This window comes from Oncorhynchus mykiss, chromosome 8 (genome assembly GCF_013265735.2).
Source record: "Oncorhynchus mykiss isolate Arlee chromosome 8, USDA_OmykA_1.1, whole genome shotgun sequence".
In the NCBI taxonomy this organism is placed as follows: domain Eukaryota; kingdom Metazoa; phylum Chordata; class Actinopteri; order Salmoniformes; family Salmonidae; genus Oncorhynchus; species Oncorhynchus mykiss.
The window spans coordinates 47,014,714-47,035,596 of record NC_048572.1 but is presented as its reverse complement, the minus strand read 5'-3'; the positions used below and the strand labels follow the sequence as shown (position 1 = coordinate 47,035,596).

Below are 20,883 nucleotides of genomic sequence, written 5' to 3'. Positions count from 1 at the left end.
ACAAATTGTCTGTCGGCATTTATAAAGTTGTAACGTCATTTCATGTTTCCATCAACCCGGTCGTGACTTTTTTCATGCGTCAGGTAATTCATCTGCATGATAAATTTGGATGGAAACGTGGTTAGTGAAGTAAATTCACACTCCAGAAACGCAGGCGCACACAGCCCATACAGTAGACAGCGGCATGGACCTCTAACGAACGTTTGCGGATCGCCATAATACCATAGAAGAAGGAAACCGGAAAAGGTAAAGAGCAGAGGATTGTGGGAAATGTAGCAAATTGTTAGCATATGCAGCAGCCAGTTGTAAGGGTAGTAGCTAGACACGTTAGCTGTATCACAGCAGAATTTATTTATATATATTTCGCGGTGCAATATTACCGCCAACATTGTCAAAGCCTCATAATGACCCCAGCTTCATTGGGCCTCTCGTTTATTCTTGCCGTCAGTATTTTTATTGCAAACCCAAGTCCCTCTCATGCTTGGGATTCAGACCTTGAGCTGTTCGACCTGGTGGAGGAAATTCAACAAAACTTTTACGAATTCCTGTCTGTTGAACAGGTAACGTTAAGTCGTCGTTAAGTTAGTTATTTTGTAACCTATAAACTTTGGCTAGCTAGTAAATGTTTGTCTAACCTGAAGGGCTAAGTAGGTAGCTTGCCGGCTTGCCATTGTGCCACATTCAGGGATCTGTTTCGATATCGGGGCCTGCTGTATTTTTTTTTTTTTTTTTAGCTAACTAGCTAACGTTTACTAGTTACGTGTACCGGGAGAGGAGCAAACCATGACGTGTCAGGTTGCTTGTTTCTTTTCACATTTTCAGTTGTCCATTCCTCCGTCCAGTCAAGTGAGGTACTGATTTAAAAATGGGTAAATATCGTTAGTTCTTCATCTTGCAAGGAACACTTGCAGGGTCTCTGTTGCTTCACCAGCCAAAGTGTGCAGGACTGGAGCATGTTTTTGGTCCAGCCCTACTCTAACATATCCGATTCAACTACTCCGTTTCAGCTGCGCATCAGCACCGTGATTAGCTGAAAGAGGTGTGTTGTGAACAACAGTCTGCATGCCCAGCATCTCTCGAGGCAGAGGGTTGGCCACCATATGGACATCCTTCAATGCTCCAGACAGACCCATCAGAATGCCATGTCCTTGTGGGAAGTGTTAGCCCCGGGGGTGGTTACTGTCCACTGGATAGGATTGGGAAGCTTAGACCCTGGTGCCATGGGGGTTGTCAGTCACCACATTGGAGGCAGAATGAGAGCATACATACTGATTTATTGCCATAAACTGGTGATTGTGTGATATCTCACCACACAATACCCTCTGAAAGGTGTCATGAACGTGTAGTTTTAGTTTTACTGTTCATCTCTCCTGACTCCAGGATGCCTCGTCAGTGGACATCAGAAAGGCCTATCGCAGGCTGTCGCTCACTTTGCATCCCGACAAGAACAAAGACGAGAATGCTGAAACCCAATTCAGACAGGTCAGCCCACTCCCTCACCATCTTAACACTCCCTACTCCCCCATGTTTTTTGGGGCGGACTGAACTCCACTCCATGGTGAAGGAAGTTTCTGAAGACTCCACCAATGGAGTGAAGCAGAGACGAGGCTTTGTGGAATCTAGGTCAATACTTCAAAAAATTTGAAATTATGAAACGCCTATTGTGTACCTATGTTTGTCCTCTGTAGTTGCATGCCTTTGTTTGTTGAAATCCATACTTCAATAAATGTAATCAAATACTACCACTGACTGTTTACTCATTGCTGTTGCTCTAAGATGGCAACTCTGCGCCATGTGCCAGTTAAATCTCAACAGTGACACACTTGGTGGTTGTATTTGATTAACTTTTATTGAAGTATGGATTACAGCAAACAAAGGCACGTAACTACAGAGGAATAACATGGTTACAAGGTAGGCGTTTCATAATTTGCATCTTTTGAAGTATTGACCTCGGGAGAATCAATGTAGTCGGAGCTAGTTTCCACAAAGCCTGTGTTCCACTCCACTGGTGTCGTCATCAGAAACACCCTAAACCATGGAGTGCGGTTTCATCCGTTAGTTTAAGCCCAACTTTAACTTGTTTGATCTACATCTTGCAAGTAAGCTATGGACACCTTACAGAGAAATTCTGCCATTAGAAAAGGTTTTTAAGTGAAACACTTATATGCAGTGTTTCATGGCAGTAACATTAGTTGGTGAGGTATAGTCCTTTTCATACACTGCAATCTTAAACTAATTGATTAGTTGATTGTAATTTGTCTATTGCCTTACTGATCATATTTTCTCCCATAGTTGGTGGCCATCTATGAAGTACTGAAAGATGAAGAGAGGAGAGAGAGGTCTGTTTTACAACTTCTTCCTGCTTTGAGTTGACCTTGCACTTATTTCTTCTGAAAGTGGGAGGAGTCTGTCAAATTCATATCATACACCATTTTGTTGAGAACATTAGTGTTCTGTTTTTATTATGTATACTATATTCTCACCATATTATTCCCCATAGTATACTTTGTATGTATTTCCTATGTATGGTTTGGGTCGGCACGGTAGTGTCCACCACACCTAAAATGTACTATCAGGGAAATCCTCAAACCACTCATCACCACCTATTGCTATGGGTCCTCCCAACCACAGGTATAATGATGTCCTGGTCAACGGGCTACCGGACTGGAGGCAGCCAGTGTTTTACTACAGGCGGGTGAGGAAGATGAGCAATGGGGAGCTGGGCTTCCTGCTCTTCCTCATCCTCACTGTGTGCCACTACGCAGTCATCTGGTCCATCTACCTGGAGAAGCAGCTGGTGAGGGGGCCGTGCATGACCTTTGACCCTTCTCTTAGTTCTTTACTGAATAGCTGTTATTAAAGGTGGTTGTTATCCATTCCACAGCTTTCATTCAAGTCATTTAACTTATTTTTCCCCCATGGGGCAGTTATTGCTGGGAATAAAAGCCTTTTTCTGTGTAGGAAAGTAGAAATGTACAGGTGCAATTTAGGACAGGGTTTCTTAGCTTTGGCCACTGCATTAACTAATTTGTCCTATTCACAATGCTCATTTAAATAGTCCAAAATGCAACTTATTGAATTATTCCATATTTCTCTATCTGCCATATAATAAATGTAAGTTATTTGCAGTAAAATGGTTTCCTTCAATCAAGTACACTGCAAACAAAACTGAGTGTTTGAGTGAGCAAAGTAGGCTACTAATAACCAGACCTCTTTATCCCATATGGTGCTTCTCTTACTAGGATGAACTTCTGAGCAAGAAGAAAAAGGAGAAGAAAAAAAAGATGAGTAGCAAGAGTGCTGAAGAATCGCGGTTTGTTGGACAGGATAAAATTGAGAAGTGAGTTGAGCTTTTGTCACTACACATTTCTAATTTCACAAGTAAATAGAAAATTGATGAATAATTTGCTGCTCCAATGAAGGCCTGACTTTTGAAACGGCGGAACTGAATATTGTAGAAATCCAGTGCTATTTACATGTGAAAATATCATGGAAAACACCTTGGAATGTTGGTCGTTTGTTCATGTGTTTGTATGTAATAATAAACATGGTCACAGTTCCTAATATGTCCATTTCCTGTCAGGTCACATGACAAACCTCATTGGCAGGATATCCTGCCACTCAAGCTGAGCATCTGGCTGTATCTCTCTGTCAAGTCCCTGCCCCATGTCATCCAGGTAATCCTCCAACTCATTCACCCAAACTACTTAACCTTTGGATTTTTTTATATTTTTTATTTCACCTATATTTAACCAGGTAAGCTAGTTGAACAAGTTCTCATTTGCAACTGCGACCTGGCCAAGATAAAGCACAGCAGTTCGACACATACAACAACACAGTTACACATGGAATGAACAAAACATAGTCAATAATACAGTAGAAAAAAAAGTCTATATACAGTGAGTGCAAATAAGGTCAAATAAGGGAGTTAAGGCAATAAATAGGCCAAGGTGGCGAAGTAATTACAAAATGGCAATTAAACACTGGGATGGTAGATGTGCAAAAGATGGATGTGCAAGTAGAGATACTGTGGTGCAAAATAAATAAATACAGTATGGGAATGAGGTAGATAGATGGGCTGTATACAGATGGGCTATGAACAGGTGCAGTGATCTGTGAGCTGCTCTGACAGCTGGTTCTTAAAGCTTGTGAGGGAGATGGGAATGCCTAGTGAAAGTATTCCCTTGCACAGTTTCTATAACTTTATTAATGTAAAATAAATGATGCAATTTCATAAGATCTTATCCATATCCCCAGTGACAATTGTCATCAATTTTGTCTGTGTTACAGGATGCCAAACAGTATTACGAAGATTATAAGGAGATGAAAATCAGAGAGAAAGAGGAAGCGGAAGCCATGGCACTGGAAGAACAGGAAGCTACAACAATAAGTAAGAACTTGTAGTATTTTATTGCGTCCAGTAGACCATTTCTGCTGAATTGTGACTTTAATTGTTCACTTTTGCCTGGTCTTTATTGAAAATAATGTTTGTTTTTTTACATTTATTAACCTGCCTGGTAAAATAAAGGTTAGATGCATCAAATGAAATAGGAAATAATGACATTTCATTTCTATAGCGAAATAATTTTCTTGAAATCATTCAGGAACTAGAATATACATCAGTTGCATTTCCCCTAGCCATGTTTTGTAGATGTGCTCGTCTTATCCCATTCCTCACTTGTCATACCACAGAAGAGAAACGACCCAAAGTGAAGAAGCCGAAGTTTGAGTTCCCCGTTTACGAGCCTTCACTCAAGGTCGCAGACAGCGCATACTCACCAGTATACGACCAGGGAACGTCCATCGAGGAGATCGAAGACCAGATGGATGACTGGCTAGAGGATAAGAAGTCTCAGAAGAAAAAGGTGGGTCCGCAATATTTTCCTGCTGCGAAAGGATTTGTTCCACGACATTACTAAAGCTCTGCACTTTTAATTCAGGCAAAATGGATTATAAAGTTCAAGTTTTATTTGCCATTTGTAGGTGTAACTGGGAAGGTACCATAGTTTGATATGTCAAATAGATTCTAGTTTTATGATCAAGTAAGGCAAATTTGCATGAGGCAACATGCCAAATGGAATAGATTTTAGATGTTCATTGTTGCAGAATGTTCAACAAAAATGGGTTTTCCTCCAACAGGGATTGCTGAAAAATCTGAAATTTGCTAAAGTTTCTGGAGTTTTTCAGCCCTAAAACACCGTAAGCCACAATGGCCTTATTTGGAATTTATATGATCTAGTCTTGTTGTTTCCTCAGGCACCTGAGTGGTCAGAAGAGGACATCACTCTTCTGACAAGGAGTATGGCCAAGTTCCCTGGGGGAACACCTGGTCGCTGGGAGAAGATCGCACACGAACTAGGAAGATCGGTGACAGATGTCAGTCTACATTGGGAATGGGTGGTGCATGGATAACTCTGAACTCAGATGGATGTGAATGTTTTGTCAGTCCTAGGCAAATATATGGCAAAATTAACATTTGTGTTTGGAAATTTAGGAGACTACTAGCTTGCGCTCATCATAGAGTATCAATGAAATATGCAAAATATTGTGATCCTTTGCAGGTTACTGCAAAAGTCAAACAAGTTAAAGACGGTCAAACCAACACATCAGGTAAATAAGCTTATTTTTACTTGATTTTTCACAGTATAAACAGTGCATTCAGAAAGTGTTCATACCCCTAGACTTTTTCCACATGTTACATTACAGCCATATTCTAAAATGGATTAAATAGTATTTTTTCCCTCAAGCTACACACAATAAATACCCCATAATGACAAAGCAAAAACAGATTTTTAGATTTTTCTAAACTGAAATATCACATTTACATAAGTATTCAGACCTTTTACTCAGTACTTTGTTGAAGCACCTTTTGGCAGCGATTACAGCCTTGAGTATGACGCTATAAGCTTGGCATACCTGTATTTGGGGAGTTTCTCCCATTCTTCTCTGCAGATCCTCTCAAGCTCTGTCAGGTTGGATGGGGAGCGACGCTGCACAGCTATTTTCAAATCAAATCCCCCTTTTGAATTGAATAACATTTTCAGGTCTCTCCGGAGATGTTCAATCGGATTCAAGTCCGGGCCCTGCCTGGGCCACTCGGGGACATTCTCAATATGTATCAAATGAATCACCTGATCGGATTGTCATGGAAAGAGCAGGTGTATATGGGACTATCCAAATACCATTTGCTCACATGAATCTGTTGGAGTGAAAGTGAAAGCCACTCCTGCGTTGTCTTGACTGTGTGCTTAGGGTCGTTGACCTGTTGGAAGTTGAACCTCTGCCCTAGTCTGAGGTCCTGAGTGCTCTGGAGCAGATTTTCATCAAGGATCTCTCTGTAATTTGCTCTCTTCATTCCCTCGATCCTGACTAGTCTCCAGGTCCATGCCGCTGAAACGCATCCCCACAGCACAATGCTGTCACAACCATGCTTCACCGTAGAGATGGTGCCAGGTTTCCTCCAGACGTGACGCTTTGCATTATCCTAACCTTAATTCTAAACCTAATCATTCCAAGCAGTTGCTTATCAACAGATAGTTTGTTGTTAGTATGATCATCTATACATGTATAAAACATTAAGAACAACTTCCTAATATTAAGTTGCACCCCCCTTTTGCCCTCTGAACAGCCTCAATTCATCAGGGCGTGGACTCTACAAGGTATCGAAAGCGTTCCACAGGGATGCTGGCCGATGTTGACTCTAATGCTTTCTACAGTTTTGCCATGTTGACTGGATGGCCTTTGGGTGGTGGACCATTCTTGATACACACAGGAAACAGTTGAGCATGAAAAACCCAGCAGCGTTGCAATTCTTGACACAATCCGTTGCGCCTGGCACCTACTACCATACCCTGTTCAAAGGCACTTAAATCTTTTGTCTTGCCCATTCACTGTTTAAATGTTACACAATCCATGTCTCAATTGTCTCCAGGCTTAAAAATCCTTCTTTACCCTACCACCTCCCCTTCATCTACACTGATTGAAGTGGATTTAACAACTGACATCAATAAGGATTATAGCTTTCACCTGATCGGATTGTCATGGAAAGAGCAGGTGTATATGGGACTATCCAAATACTGTAACCAACTTTATCTCCAGAGGGGCAGCATTTTAACTTCTACCTCTCTGATGCAGGGCTGGTGAAGCTCTCGGAGCTCAAGGCTCAGGGCAGCGCAGCACTCTCAGGAAAGGGATCCAAAGCTGGGGCCGGAGCTGTACCCGACAGTGTCATGACCCAGCGAGAACACCCGCAACCCCAGCCTCTGGCAGCAGCCACAGCAGAGTGGATGGAGCCCAGTGGAGGAGGGGATGAAGGAGAGGGCATCCAAGCAGGAGGTGTCAGGAGGAGAGGCAGAAAGACTGGGGGTGGAGGGGTGGGGGGCGAGGAGAAAGCCAAGGGGCGCAGACAGAGGGACTTCGACCCCACAGTTGCCATCGAGGACAGCGAAGAGGAGCAGAGTCCGCCCACCTCCTCGGTCCCACAACCCTCCAAGGAGAAGGCTGCGGCGACTGACGACATCTGGACCCAGAACCAGCAGAAGCTTCTGGAGCTGGCCCTGCAGCAGTACCCGCGAGGCACCACGGAACGCTGGGACAGGATTGCCAAGGTGGTGCCCGGGAAGAGCAAGGTGAGAGCTGGTCCCCCACAATGCAATATTGCAGGGTGTGTCAAAACATTTGGTCGACCCCAGTTTTTGTCGTGTGTACAGTTTATCTATATAATCTATATTGTCTGTGGTGTTATGTCTAATTTCAAGACGAATTTTGATGAGATAATTTGTTAGCGGTAGGTAGAATTAACATGGAAAGAACCAAACTTAAATTGTCATGATTAGTTGAGATGGTAAACATGATATAATTTTGGATGGTGACGAACCTATAACCTTTTCCCCTACTTATTTTTCAGGAGGAGTGTATGATACGTTACAAACTTTTGGCTGAGCTGGTGCTGAAAAGGAAGCAGGCCAAGAGCTGACTCCGCCAAGGACGGCCATCTTGAAATCACTTTCTGGCTCCTAGTCCCTTTTCCTAGCTACTATCCACTTCAATGTGATCTGAAAAGCCTGGATAGATGAAGGCAATATAGTGAAAAAATCCACATTGCATATTGTTGGGACATATTGCTTTTACCTGTCCAGTTCCTTCAGATCTGTGAACAGGACAGGGAGAGGAGCAGGGGGAAGGGCCATCCTCTCATGTCTGTCATGTGCCTTAGCTCCACCCAAAGCATGCCATCCAGCCTCTGAACTGCTATGTGAGGATTCAAAGCACCAACAAAAAACGTCTATACCTTTTTTTGTACTTCAATATGTTTTGACTTCTGCTTTGCGCTGTCATTTGAAATCACACATGTACTGAATATAACTTCTTTGAGATGAGGAAATAAACTGTTTTATTTATTTACATGGATGACACGTCTTTGAGACCCATTTTAGTGTAATGCATCAATGTACTATGTTTGAACGAAAAGTAAGATATGAAAAGTAGACATTTTTCGAAGGCAAATATGAATATGGGGTTGAGTGAGTAAGTACCTAATGAAAGTACAGAATAGGCCATTTTTATTGGGGTATTTACATTTTTACAGTATACTATTTATCTTTAAAAAAAAATGTATAGGCATGTAGTCTGACCTGAATCATTGTACATCATGAAATTGGGCAGGTTTCAAGTGTGATTCAGAGGTAGTCTAGGCAGGGGGGAAATGTTATTATGTCCACCTCCCTCCCTACCGAGGCAGTGCTTTGATAATCCTCCAAGAGTCAACACCCACACTGCTACATAGCCTGTGTTTACTGTGTTACTACTCATTTATTTTTTGAGTTTTGGAGTCTAATTTGGTGAATATGAATCCTCATTGTGCGCGCTGTGGGAAAATTGTTTATGCCACAGAGAAAGTCAACTGCCTGGATAAGGTGAGACCTACTGAACTGTTTGTGTTGTTGATTGTCATTTAGGACTACCTCTGATGAACGTACTAATGGGTGTCTTATTTTTTGGAGATATCTGATGGTTTTGCCTTTGTATTGACACTCTTATGCAGTATTGGCACAAAGGATGTTTCCACTGTGAGGTCTGCAGGATGACTCTCAACATGAAGAACTACAAAGGCTATGAAAAGAAGCCCTACTGTAATTCGTGAGTCGTGTTGTTCCCTTAGCCTCCAAATGGTATTTCCCTACTGAATTTTCACCAACTGCTGTCTGTGAGAAACCCTCTACGTACTTTTGTGCTGTATTGAAGTTTGAATAGGTGTGTTCTATTCAGGTCATTTGAATAATGTTGTTGGTAAATATTACAGGTGTAATTGGTTTACCCTAAAGTCGGTTTCCCAGACCCAGATTAAGGAACTAGTGTTGTCTGCAAACGGTTTGTTGCTCCCACAAGTGAAACTTTAGAGCTTTTTAATGATAAATGGCAAACAATGTTTCAACCAACATGGTCTTCCTCTGTCGCTTTTGTTAGGCTAAAAATCACTTGTGTGGGAGCCGAAAACAGTGCACGGATTCACTCATTCCCACTGTCCTTATAGAATAAAATACAATCGAATCACTTTCATTTTGAAGTAAATTCAGTTGTGGCAACTCGGATAAGATTTAAAGATATGGTAAACATATAACATATTTATAACATCCTTGCAGGCACTATCCAAAGCAGTCATTCACCATTGTTGCAGATACTCCTGAGAACCTTCGACTGAGACAGCAAAGTGAGCTTCAGAGTCAGGTATGCAGTATACACACCTTTGCCTTTTGAACCATCATTATTCCCTTTTACATTTAAAATCTGTTTGCCAAAAAATATGACGATCAAAAACAATTATGACCATAAAGTTGTTTTTCAATCAATATATTAATTCAATATAGTCGTGGAGTGGATTGAATGGAGGGGAGTGAAACTACGCAGTTTAATTTGCCTGCACATGTAACGAGGTGTGACGTTATGGGGGTGTATTCATTGGTGCACACTGTAGCTTAATGGGTTGCAACAAAAGGTAAATGAGCATTTCTTATTGGAAAAAGGCAGGTAGGTCCTGCTCTGTTTGCTTCTTATTTGAAAACAGCCCAGGATGAGCTAGCGCTCAACTCTGCTGGCTGCTGAAGGATCCCCCTGGCTTCTCCACCTGCCCATGCACTTTGTGCTGCCATCTCACTCTTGAGGGTTCCTGGCACTATTCCCTACTCAAGACTCACTTCCACTATGCTTGACAAAAGCTGACCTCTAGATATTTTACATGGAAAGCTTCCCGTCCCTTCTATGGAGACAGCGCTTTATGTAACAGTGTCAAGAAGCATATTTTAGCATCGGGTGCTGGCTTCTGACTAACAGAGCATTTAATCAATAAGGTTGACTTATGTATCTATTGAATCTGTCTAGGGGACAATGCGCCTTTAACCTGAGGGTATTTAAAGGGCAATCTGCCACTCTTTCGGTAAACAGCTGAGAGATAAGCCTGGAGCAATGTAACCACTCTCAAATGTATAGACAGAGCTATGGATGCTCAGACTGACCATCAATGACATCAACATTATAGTTTTAACAATGTGTTGAGGCTATACAGTATTTGTTTACAAATACATTGTTTTCAAAGAATGGCTTAAAACAAGCTTATATTTGGGGGTTTTGATAGGGTATGATAATTCAACTAAGCTCATGAGGCATTTTTAAGTTATATTCTTCCAGAATAAATTGGTATAAACAGTGCATTGGGAAAGTATTCAGACCCCTTGTATTTTTCCACATTTTGTTACGTTACAGCCTTATTCTAAAATGGATTAAAACTACACATAATACCCCATAATGACAATGTGAAAACCAGGTTTTTAGAAAAAAACGAAAAAAACGTAATACTGTATTTACATAAGTATTCAGACCCTTGCTATAAGACTGGAAATTGAGTTCAGGTGCATCCTGTTTCCATTGATCATCCTTGAGATGTTTCTTCAACTTGATAGGAGTCCACCTGTGGTAAATTCAATTGATTGGATATCATTTGGAAAGAAACACACCTGTCTATATAAGGTCCCACAGTTGACAGTGCATGTCAGAGCAAAAACCAGGCCATGAGGTCGTAGAGCTCAGAGCATTGAAGGTCTCGAAGAACACAGTGACCTCCATCATTAAATGGAAGAAGTTTTGAACCACCAAGACTCTTCCTAGAGCTGGCCGCCTGGCCAAATTGAGTAATCGGGGGAGAAGGGCCTTGGTCCTTCTCCCCCGATGTAACCAAGAACCCGATGGTCACTCTGCCAGAGCTCCAGAGTTCCGCTGTGGACCTGGGAGAACCTTACAGAAGGACAACCATCTCTGCAGCACTCCACCAATCAGGACGTTATGGTAGAGTGGCCAGACGGAAACCACTCCTCAGTAAAAGACACATGACAGTTTACCAAAAGGCACCTAAAGACTCTCAGACCATGAGAAACTAGATTCTCTGGTCTGATCAAACCAAAATTGAACTCTTTGGCCTGAATGCCAAGCGTCACGTCTGGAGGAAACCTGGCACCATTCCTAAGGTGAAGCAAGGTGATGGAACATCATGCTGTGGGGATGTTTTTCAGCAGCAGGGAATGGGAGACTAGTCAGGATCGAGGGAAAGATGAACAGAGCAAATTACAGAGAGATCCTTGATGAAAACCTGCTCCAGAGCGCTCAGGACCTCAGACTAGGGAAAAGGTTCCCCTTTCAACAGGACAATGACCCTAAGCACACAGCCAAGACAACGCAGGAGTGGCTTCGGGACAAGTCTCCGAATGTCCTTAAGTGGCCCAGCCAGAGCCTGGACTTGAACCCAATCAAACGTCTCTGGGGAGACCTGAAAATAGCTGTGCCATGACGCTCTTCATCCGACCTTACTTACCTACTTTATTGTCCCGAGGGGGCGGAATAATTTTGCACGCCCAATTTTTCAGTTTTTGATTTGTTAAAAAAGTTTGAAATATCCAATAAATGTCGTTCCACTTCATGATTGTGTCCCACTTGTTGTTGATTCTTCACAAAAAAATACAGTTTTATATCTTTGTTTGAAGCCTGAAATGTGGCAAAAGGTCGCAAAGTTCAAGGGGGCCGAATACTTTCGCAAGGCACTGTATGTATGTGATGTTTCAGTTTTATAAATTTGTTTAAAAACAGGTTTTTACTTTGTCATTATGGGTTATTGTGTGTAGATTGATGAGGAAAAAAACGATTTAATCAATTTTAGAGTACGGCTGAAATGTGGAAAAGGTCAAGGGGTCTGAATACTTTCCAAATGCACTGTACACTGAACAAAAATATAAACGCAAAAATGTCAACGATTTTACTGAGTTACAGTTCATATAAGGAAATCATTCAATTCAAATAGATTCATTAGGCCCTAATCTATGGATTTCACATTGCTGGGCAGGGCTGCCGCCATGGGTGAGCCTGGAAGGGCATAGGCCCATCCACTGGGGAGCCAGCCAATCAGAATTAGTTTTTTCCCCCCCAAAGGGGTTTTATTACAGACAGAAATTTCATCAGCTGTCCGGGTGGCTGGTCTCAGACATCCCACAGGCGAAGAAGCCGGATGTGGAGGTCCGGGGCTGGCGTGGTTACACGGTGGTCTGCCAAATGTTCTAAAACGACTTTGGAGGCTGCTTATGGTAGAGAGTTTAACATTAAATTCACTGGCAGCAGCGGTGGTGGACATTCCTGCAGTCAGCATGCCAATTGCACGCTCCTTCAAACCTTCAGACGTGGCAATATGTTGTGTGACAAAACTGCACATTTTAGAGTAGGCTTTTATTGTCTCCAGCACAAGGTGCACCTGTATAATGATAATTCTGTTTAATCAGCTTCGTGCTATGCCACACTTGTCAAGTGGATAGATTATCTTGGCAAAGGAGTAACGCTCACTTACATGGATGTAAACAAATTTGTGCATTAACATTTTTTGAGAAATAAGCTTTCTGTGGATATGGAACATTTCTGGGATGTTTTATTTCAGCTCATGGAACATGGGACCAACACTCTACATGTTGCGTTTATATTTTTGTTCAGTATATAATTCATTTAAAAGTCCAAAAATGCCCATTTCCGTTTTGACATTTGTTTCCATGTACTGGGGGGCATGGTGCGCTGCGCAGGGAGAAGGCATGCTCTGATGGAGCACTTTCTCTGGAGATGTACTTTGATATAATTCCCATTCAACCCTTTACCCTTGTGGGAATTGGCCTAGGGCTGAATTAAAATGTTTGTTTACAGAAGAAATATGAAATGCTTACGCATGCTAGCTATTGAAAGGGAAAACTTTGGAGATTGTTGAGGACACAACAGTTCACCTGACACAAGACTGAATCCAAAAATTGCACTGTTGATTTGATGTGCATTTGACATTTACTGTACTTTTTGACGTATTTGTTAACAAAATCTGAAAATACTCTGTTTACATTTTGTAACATGATAAGAATATGGGTGCAGCATAAGACAAAATGACAAGGGTTTGGGTGAGAGGACTAACTGGTATCTCAAAGTGGCCACACACCTCTCCAAAATGTGCACAGTTCCTAAGCCATTTCAATGCACAAGAGTCTTCTACTAAACTCATTAAAAAAATAAACATCCTCTCATTGCCCTCCGATCACTGGTCCGTCCTGTCTCCCTGTAGAGCTGTCTTAGGCATCTCACATTACGGACATTGCAATTTATTGCCCTGGCCACATCTGCAGTCCTCATGCCTCGTTGCAGCATGCCTAAGGCACATTCACGCAGATGAGCAGGGAACCTGGGCATCTTTCTTTTGGTGTTTTTCAGAGTCCGTATAAAGACCTCTTTAGTGTCCTAAGTTTTCATAACCGTGACCTTAATTGCCTACCGTCTGTAAGCTGTTAGTGTCTTAACAACCATTCCACAGGTGTATGTTCATTAATTGTTTATGGTTCATTGAACAAGCAGGGGAAACAGTGTTTAAACCCTTTACAATGAAGATCTGTTAATTCGTAAAAATCCAAATAACTTATCTTTGAAAGACAGGGTCCTGAAAAAGGGACCTTTTCTTTTTTTGCTGAGTTTATAAGGTGCTTTTTGGAGCTCTCCTAGCTGTGCCATTGTGGATCTACAGGAACCCTGCATCCCCACCAATCACAGGATCATTATTGTTGTTTACAGCTGTCAGTCAAAACCCATACAGCACTGTGAAGGGCAGAGCCTGAGCTCTGAAGTAATTTATAGGGTGTTACTTAGGACAGCCACTGCGTTCCAATTTAGGCGCTTATCAGTGCCCAAATCTGCCATTTTCAACCTGTATACGAGTGTAAAGGACTACGGAAATGTACATAAATTACAGTAAATGGACAGCATGTATTCGTGCTTTTCTAGATTTAGGACAACAAAGCGTGTTCGGGTTGAATTACGGCCATAGTCTCTCTTGGCATTGATTTTGGAGACTGCTTGGTTGAATAATAGTATAATTAATGGCCTTTGCCTAGGCTTGTTACAATCTACTGAAATGCGTTAAACCAAAAATTTTGGAAAATACTTGTTACCAAGTGTGCCTATGGACGGGGATACTGGCGTTAGAGACGAGGAGTGTTGCACTGTCATCATTTGATAGAATACCTTATAATTGACTTTCCATCCAAGAGTATAGTAACTGTATACTGCTTGGTTGCATAATTTTACGGCTAACCGCTCAAGCTCTCCCCAATCTGCAGGTGAAGTACAAGAAAGACTTTGAGGAGAGCAAAGGACGAGGCTTCAAATTTGTGCTGGACACTCCTGAGCTGCAGAGACTACGACGAGCCCAGGATCAGATCAGTAATGTAGGTTCAAGTGTCTCTTTGCCCATCCACCGGAGGGAGGAAATTAGTTGGGAGCTATACGTACAGTTCCTTCAGAAAGTATTCATACCCCTTGACATATGCCACATTTTGTTGTGTTACAGCCAGATTTCAAAAGGGTTTACATTTATACATTTTTCCCTCCCATCTACACACAATACCCCATAATGACTAAGTGAAAACATGTATTTAGGCATTTTTGCAAAAAATAAATAAATACAGAAATATCTCATTCACGTAGGAACTCACACCTCTGAGTCAATACGTTAGAATCACCTTTGGCAATGATTACAGCTTTGAGTCTTTCTGGGTAAGTCAGAGCTTTGCACACCTGGAAATTTGCACATTATTCTTAAAATTATTCAAGATCTGTCAAGATGGTTGTTGGTCATTGCTAGACAGCCATTTCCAAGTCTCGCCATACTGTAGATTTAAGCCAAAATTGTAATTGTAACATTCACTGTTGTCTTGGTATGCAACTCCAGTGTATATTTGGCCTTGTGTTTTAGGTTATTGGGCTTCTGAGTGGCACAACGGCCTACGACACTGCATCTCAGTGCTAGTAGCATCACTACAGACCCTGGTTCAATTCCAGGCTGTATCACAACCGGCTGTGATTGTGAGTCCCATAGGGCGGCGCACAATTGGCCTAGCGTCGTCCAGGTTAAGCCGTCGTTGTAAATAAGAATTTGTTCTTAACTGACTTGCCTAGTTAAATAAATAACAAATATATTGTCCTGCTGAAAGGTGAATTTGTCTCCCAGTGTCTGTTGGAAAGCTGACTGAACCAGGTTGTACTCTAGGATTTTGCCTTTGCCTAGCTCTATTCTGTTTATTTTTATTATGCCGATGACGAGCATACCCATAACATGATTCAGCCACCACCATGCTTGAAAATATGAAGAGTGGTACTCAGTGATGTGTTTGGGGCAAATCCAACAACGCTTTGTATTCAGGACATGAAGTTAATTTCTTTGCCACATTTTTTTTCAGTATTACTTTAGTGCCTTATTAAAAACAGGATGCATGTTTTGGAATATGTTTTATTCTGTACAGGCTTCCTTCTTTTCACTCTGTCATTTAGGTTAGTGTTGTGGAGTAACTACAATGTTTTTCATTCATCCTCCATTTTCTCCGATCACACAGCCATTAAACTCTTAACTGTTTCCTTGCTCTCCTGCAACTGAGTTAGGAAGAACACAAGTATATTTGTAGTGATTTGGTGTATTGATACACCATCCAAAGAGCAATTAATAACCTCAACATGCTCAAAGGGATATTCGGTCTCCTTTTCTTTTCACACATCTCCCAATAGTTTCCCTTCTTTGCAAGGCATTGGAAACCTTCCCTGGCCTTTGTGGTTGAATCTGTGTTTGAAATTCACTGCTCAACTGAGGGACCTTACAGATAATTGTATGTGTGGGGTACAGAGTTTAGGTAGTCATTCAAAAATCATGGTAAAAACCATTATTGCACACAGAGTGAGTCCCATGCAAATTTTTCATCCTGAATTTATTTACGCTTTTCATAAAAGGGTTTGAATGCTTATTATATTGACTCGAGACATTTCAGCTTTTCATTTTTAATTAATTTGTGAAAATGTCAAACACAATTCCACTTTGACATTATGGGGTATTGTGTGTAGGCCAGTGACAACAAAAAAAATCACCAGAAACACAACAAAATGTGGAAAAGGTCAAGGGGTATGAATGCCTTCTGGAGGCGATGTATGTAGGCTGGGGTGTTTTTTTTTTTTTTTTTTTTTAACCCACATGCACAAAAGTAGTTTGAAACAGTTTACTTAGGAAATATGTTGACTGGATACACACATTTGTCAGTCTTTCCTAAAAACGAAATCTTACCCTGAAATAAAGTGTGCATATTTAGCTGATGCATAATCTGGCTGTTTCACATAGTAATTGAAATAGTTTCCTATTATACCATTTAAAAAATTAACCCTGGTTAATTTAATGTATCCTCAGAATACACTGATAGCATGTAAACTTGTCTGCGTCTTTTGCAGGTGAAATACCACAAGGACTTTGAGGTGATGGGCCCACAAGGAGTCACACATGGTGTTCATGCGCCTTACCTTGTGCGTGGCCAGCTGCGTCAAAACGTCCAGACAGAAAATACAGGGCACAAGGGTGTGCACCAGTACATAGTGGAGATGGCCCGGAGGCCTGGTGTCATCGTAGGTGGGTTTTAATCTTGTATAGACATTTTATTTTTGATGTCTGGGCCTTGAGGTTTGGTCCTGGTCTGTTTTTTTTTTCTTATTATTTTTCTGTAAGCAGGAAGTTGGCCTGCTATTTATGAGGTCATAATCCTGAGTCTAACTTTATATTTAATCTTTATTCATGCAGGGTGGAATCCCATTGAGTCCAAGGTCTCTTTTACAAGGGAGCCCTTCAACCATACCACCTTTTTAAGTTGTTGTCTTGGGTTCATGATGAATCACAGTAACAAACAAACAAAATATTCAAGTTTTCTTGATATTTGTAGCCGCTGCAGCAGCCAACAGTTAGATAGCCATCAATATTGGGTTAGTCTTAGCATGCTGCTGGATAATGGAGTCAGCCCCGTGTTTAGGCAACAACTGAACCAATAGTGTCTGTACTGTAACAGACTGTCTGCGGTGTGTCTTTGCAGCTCCTGTGCTGCCAGGCGCGTACTACCCCAGTGGACACGTCCAGGGGCACAGCTACATGCACCAGACCAGTATGCACTCCTTACGGTCCCTGCAGGTGAATTAATCTATCTATTAATATAGTAGTAATTTATCTAGCAATCAATCAAGTCTGTGACAGGCATCAGGGATACAAACATTGTGTTTGCTCTTGACAATAGAAATCAGCATCATGCATCCTAATAAATATCCTTTCACACTTGATGAGCCAGACCAAACCTTACTGGGCCAGCATGGTTACGCATAAACAATAGTTGCTGGAACCATGCTGGAAAGGTTCATATGAAAATAAAATATCTAAGCCAGCCCAGTACAGGTTGTGTTGGCCCCAATAGTGTGAGTCTGGTCAAACACAGCCTACTGTTTCAGTTGATGTGTTTTTGCACCCTGACTGGGTAGAGTCCCTAATTGATACCCTTTTCCCTATTTAGTGCACTACTTTGGTCAAAAGTAGTACAATATTAGGGAATAAAGTGCCATTTGGGATGTAGCTGTTGTCTCACCTTGGTGCTATCTTGCCACAGAGTGTGTACAGAGCCCTCTACGATTACGTGAGCCAAGACACGGATGAGGTGTCGTTTCGGGACGGTGACATCATCCACAGCGTGCAGCCCATTGATGGGGGTTGGGTGTACGGCACGGTGCAAAGGACTGGCAGGTCTGGGATGCTCCCTGGTAACTACATAGAGGGTCTCCACTAAGGCTTACCAAACTAACTCAAGGCCTGGAACACATTCAAGTTGTACAACTGTTTTGATACAACAGTTTGTCTGCACAAAAATAATTAAAGGCCTCAATTCAATCAGATCGAGCGTAAAAACCCTCATTGGCCAACATCCGCATAGTGTATAACTGCGGTATAAAATGACAAATCGGTGAGCGGCTGCTTTTGTGTCACCAACCACTCCTTTTCTTATTATCCCTACCGCGATAGAAAATGTAGGCTATCGATTATAGAAATATTGACAGGGGCTAATGCATGTTTTCATGTTCATTTTGATGGGTCGATTTATAGCCTATCAGTCTAGTCAAGGTGTAGATAGTAGAACATCACACATTCAAGTGTTTGAACTTGTAACATGATATAAAGTTGGGTGTGGTTTCATTGCATCAAATGTCAGTGTTCAGTGTCCAGCGCCTCGTGGTCTAAGGCACTGCATCACAGTGCTAGCTGTGCCACTAGAGATTCTGGGTTCAATTCCATGGGGCGGTGCACAATTGGCCCAGCGTCGTCCGGATTAGGGGAGGATTTAGCCAGCAGGGATGCTCTTGTCCCATCGCGCACTAGCGACTCCTGAGGTTGGCTGGGCGCAGTGCATGCTGACACGGTCGCCAGGTGTATGGTGTTTCCTCTGACACGTTGGTGCGGCTGGTTTCCGGGTTAAGTGGGCATTGTGTCAAGAAGCAGTGCAGCTTGGTTGGGTTGTGTTTCGCAGGACGCATGGCTCTCGACCTTCGCCTCTCCCGAATCTGTACAGGAGTTGCAACGATGAGACAAGACTGTAACTACCAATTGGATACCATGAAATTGGGGAGAAAACGGGGTAAAAATAACATTTAAACATATCAGCGTCCGCGATAAGGTAACACAAGGAGCCGCTTGTGGGTTTGACAGTTCTAACGCCACACCACCGCTCCGACACCACCAAAATGACCGCTATGCGGATGTTGGTTTCGCTAATGATAGAATCTAGCCCAACAGTAGTTGTACAACCTGAGTGTATACTGGGTCTGACTGAGAGCATTATGTAGATAAGATGCACCATGACACTCGAAGCCTCTGTATGGTGAGGATTTACATCAAAATATACAAGTGGTAATAGCAATTGAAATAATGTTTTTGGAAATATATGAACAAGTAAAGATTCAAATTCTGTACATGTTTAAAAATGAATGTAACTGTCATTTTTGTGTGCTTATAGTATATAACATGTTCTATTCACAGCAGTGTGTGCACTACAAAGTATGTTAACAATTTGAGTGTTCCATCTTCAAATCTAAAGTTGTAAACATGACAAAATTCCAGTACGTAATGTCAAGCTACTGTATGCAACCTGTCACTTGCACGTCTTCGATTCCATGTCTTCAATTCAAATGCAGGCAAAAGGTTTGCAGGCAAAAGGTTTGCAGATAAATGTTTTAAAAAAAGGTAAATAAATGTATTAACATGAAGTATTTTCTTGTTTTTCTTCTTAAATAAATGAAAGATGACTGGCTGCAATACACAATTTCCATGTGGTTATTTTGGTGTACATACGGCTAATTTTAGCACAGGACATCAGGAGCACCTGCCAGCAAGCTGTTGCAGTAACTGTACATAGAAGAGCTCTTTACACTTGTGGGAATGGGCCTATATGGATAGGGCTACATGAAAATGCATAACCATGGTAGCAATTGAAAGGGAACAGTTTGGAGATTATGGGGAAATTGGACCAAAAATGCGGACAACAGTTCACATTTGTTGATAACGAAATCAGAAAATACTCTAGATACATTCAGTAACATAAGAATATTCCTATAAAATGTAGGGTAGGTGAAACATATGAAAAAAATTAAGGATTTGAGTGAGAGTACTAACTGGTGTCTCCAAGTGGCCACGCACCTCAAGTGTGCACAATTCCTAAGTAATTTCAATCCACATTTATGACTTGAGTATTCAACTATTTGGTGCTTTTTTGAACTCTCCTAGCTGTGCCGTTGAAATAGAGCAAGCATACATGCAGTTTTGTTTGGGCAACAACCCTGCATCCCCGTCATCACACAATTACTGTTATTTTCGCAATCTAAAAACGGTGCATTATAAATCCAGTCTGGGACAGGTGGGCATCATATGAAAGCTTGTTCTATTGCCAACATTAACAACAAATGTATAAAATACAATATTACAGTGTTACATGCTGACTAGACTGGACACGTTGCGTGCGCGAGCGTTGCAAAATACTTTTAGGAATCCATGTTATTTAATTTTTGCACCCACACTGCTCGCGCACACCAACGAGCATCTGCGATGCCAAGGGCTAAAATAGAAGTCATTCCTATTTGACGCAGATCGCGCTGCAAGTCCTGCCTCTCCCATCTCCTCATTGGTTTATAGAAGCGGGTACCCACGTGCCATCTCCTCATTGGTTATACCCACGTGGGTGATTGAAAGACAATGTTTTGCCGGTTGTCGTGGTTATACTATGAAAGTGTAGATGCCAATCACCATAGGTTCAAATATGAAAAAGCCTGGGAGGAGAGATGACTTGAAACGATTCGGTTGGCTGTTTTATGTGTAGATCAATTGTCGGAGTAGCGGACCTTGTGCATTTCAGGTAGAATAACAACTCAATGTTTATATCCCAGGACAAATTAGCTAGCAACAGCAAGCTAGCTAAATAGGACAAATTAGCCGGC

General features: G+C 41.8%; 2 protein-coding genes across 3 annotated transcripts; both read left to right on the top strand.

Moving 5' to 3' along the window:
• The first annotated feature begins 234 nt into the window (after positions 1-234).
• On the top strand, positions 235-8,403 carry dnajc1 (DnaJ (Hsp40) homolog, subfamily C, member 1). Its single transcript, XM_021612670.2, has 12 exons — positions 235-560; positions 1,381-1,482; positions 2,293-2,339; positions 2,632-2,797; positions 3,243-3,340; positions 3,584-3,677; positions 4,291-4,390; positions 4,693-4,865; positions 5,257-5,376; positions 5,562-5,610; positions 7,135-7,628; positions 7,907-8,403. The coding sequence occupies exons 1-12, from the start codon at positions 291-293 to the stop codon at positions 7,973-7,975; spliced, it is 1,782 nt and encodes a 593-aa protein (XP_021468345.1). The 5' UTR covers positions 235-290; the 3' UTR covers positions 7,976-8,403.
• Positions 8,404-8,521: 118 nt separating this feature from the next.
• Positions 8,522-19,712, top strand: nebl (nebulette). Of its 2 annotated transcripts, none has more exons than XR_002474465.2 (7): positions 8,522-8,915; positions 9,044-9,138; positions 9,642-9,726; positions 14,673-14,780; positions 16,822-16,996; positions 17,165-17,545; positions 18,012-18,061. XR_002474465.2 is itself a non-coding variant. In XM_021612671.2 (7 exons), exons 1-7 carry the CDS (start codon positions 8,847-8,849, stop codon positions 18,186-18,188), a joined length of 804 nt encoding a protein of 267 aa, XP_021468346.1. In that variant the 5' UTR covers positions 8,522-8,846; the 3' UTR covers positions 18,189-19,712. The 2 variants fall into 2 exon arrangements, 1 of the variants encoding a protein (XP_021468346.1); XM_021612671.2 differs by having other exon boundaries at positions 17,451-17,545; positions 18,012-19,712.
• The last annotated feature ends 1,171 nt before the right edge of the window (positions 19,713-20,883 follow it).

Coding starts and splice junctions, on each gene's coding strand:
- nebl (XM_021612671.2), top strand. CDS start 8,847: ATGAATCCTCATTGTGCGCGCTGTGGGAAAATTGTTTATGCCACAGAG. Junction 16,997..17,450: donor GAGGCCTGGTGTCATCGTAG/GTGGGTTTTAAT, acceptor GTGTCTTTGCAG/CTCCTGTGCTGCCAGGCGCG. Junction 17,546..18,011: donor ACTCCTTACGGTCCCTGCAG/GTGAATTAATCT, acceptor ATCTTGCCACAG/AGTGTGTACAGAGCCCTCTA.
- dnajc1 (XM_021612670.2), top strand. CDS start 291: ATGCAGCAGCCAGTTGTAAGGGTAGTAGCTAGACACGTTAGCTGTATC. Junction 1,483..2,292: donor CTGAAACCCAATTCAGACAG/GTCAGCCCACTC, acceptor TTTCTCCCATAG/TTGGTGGCCATCTATGAAGT. Junction 2,798..3,242: donor TCTACCTGGAGAAGCAGCTG/GTGAGGGGGCCG, acceptor TTCTCTTACTAG/GATGAACTTCTGAGCAAGAA.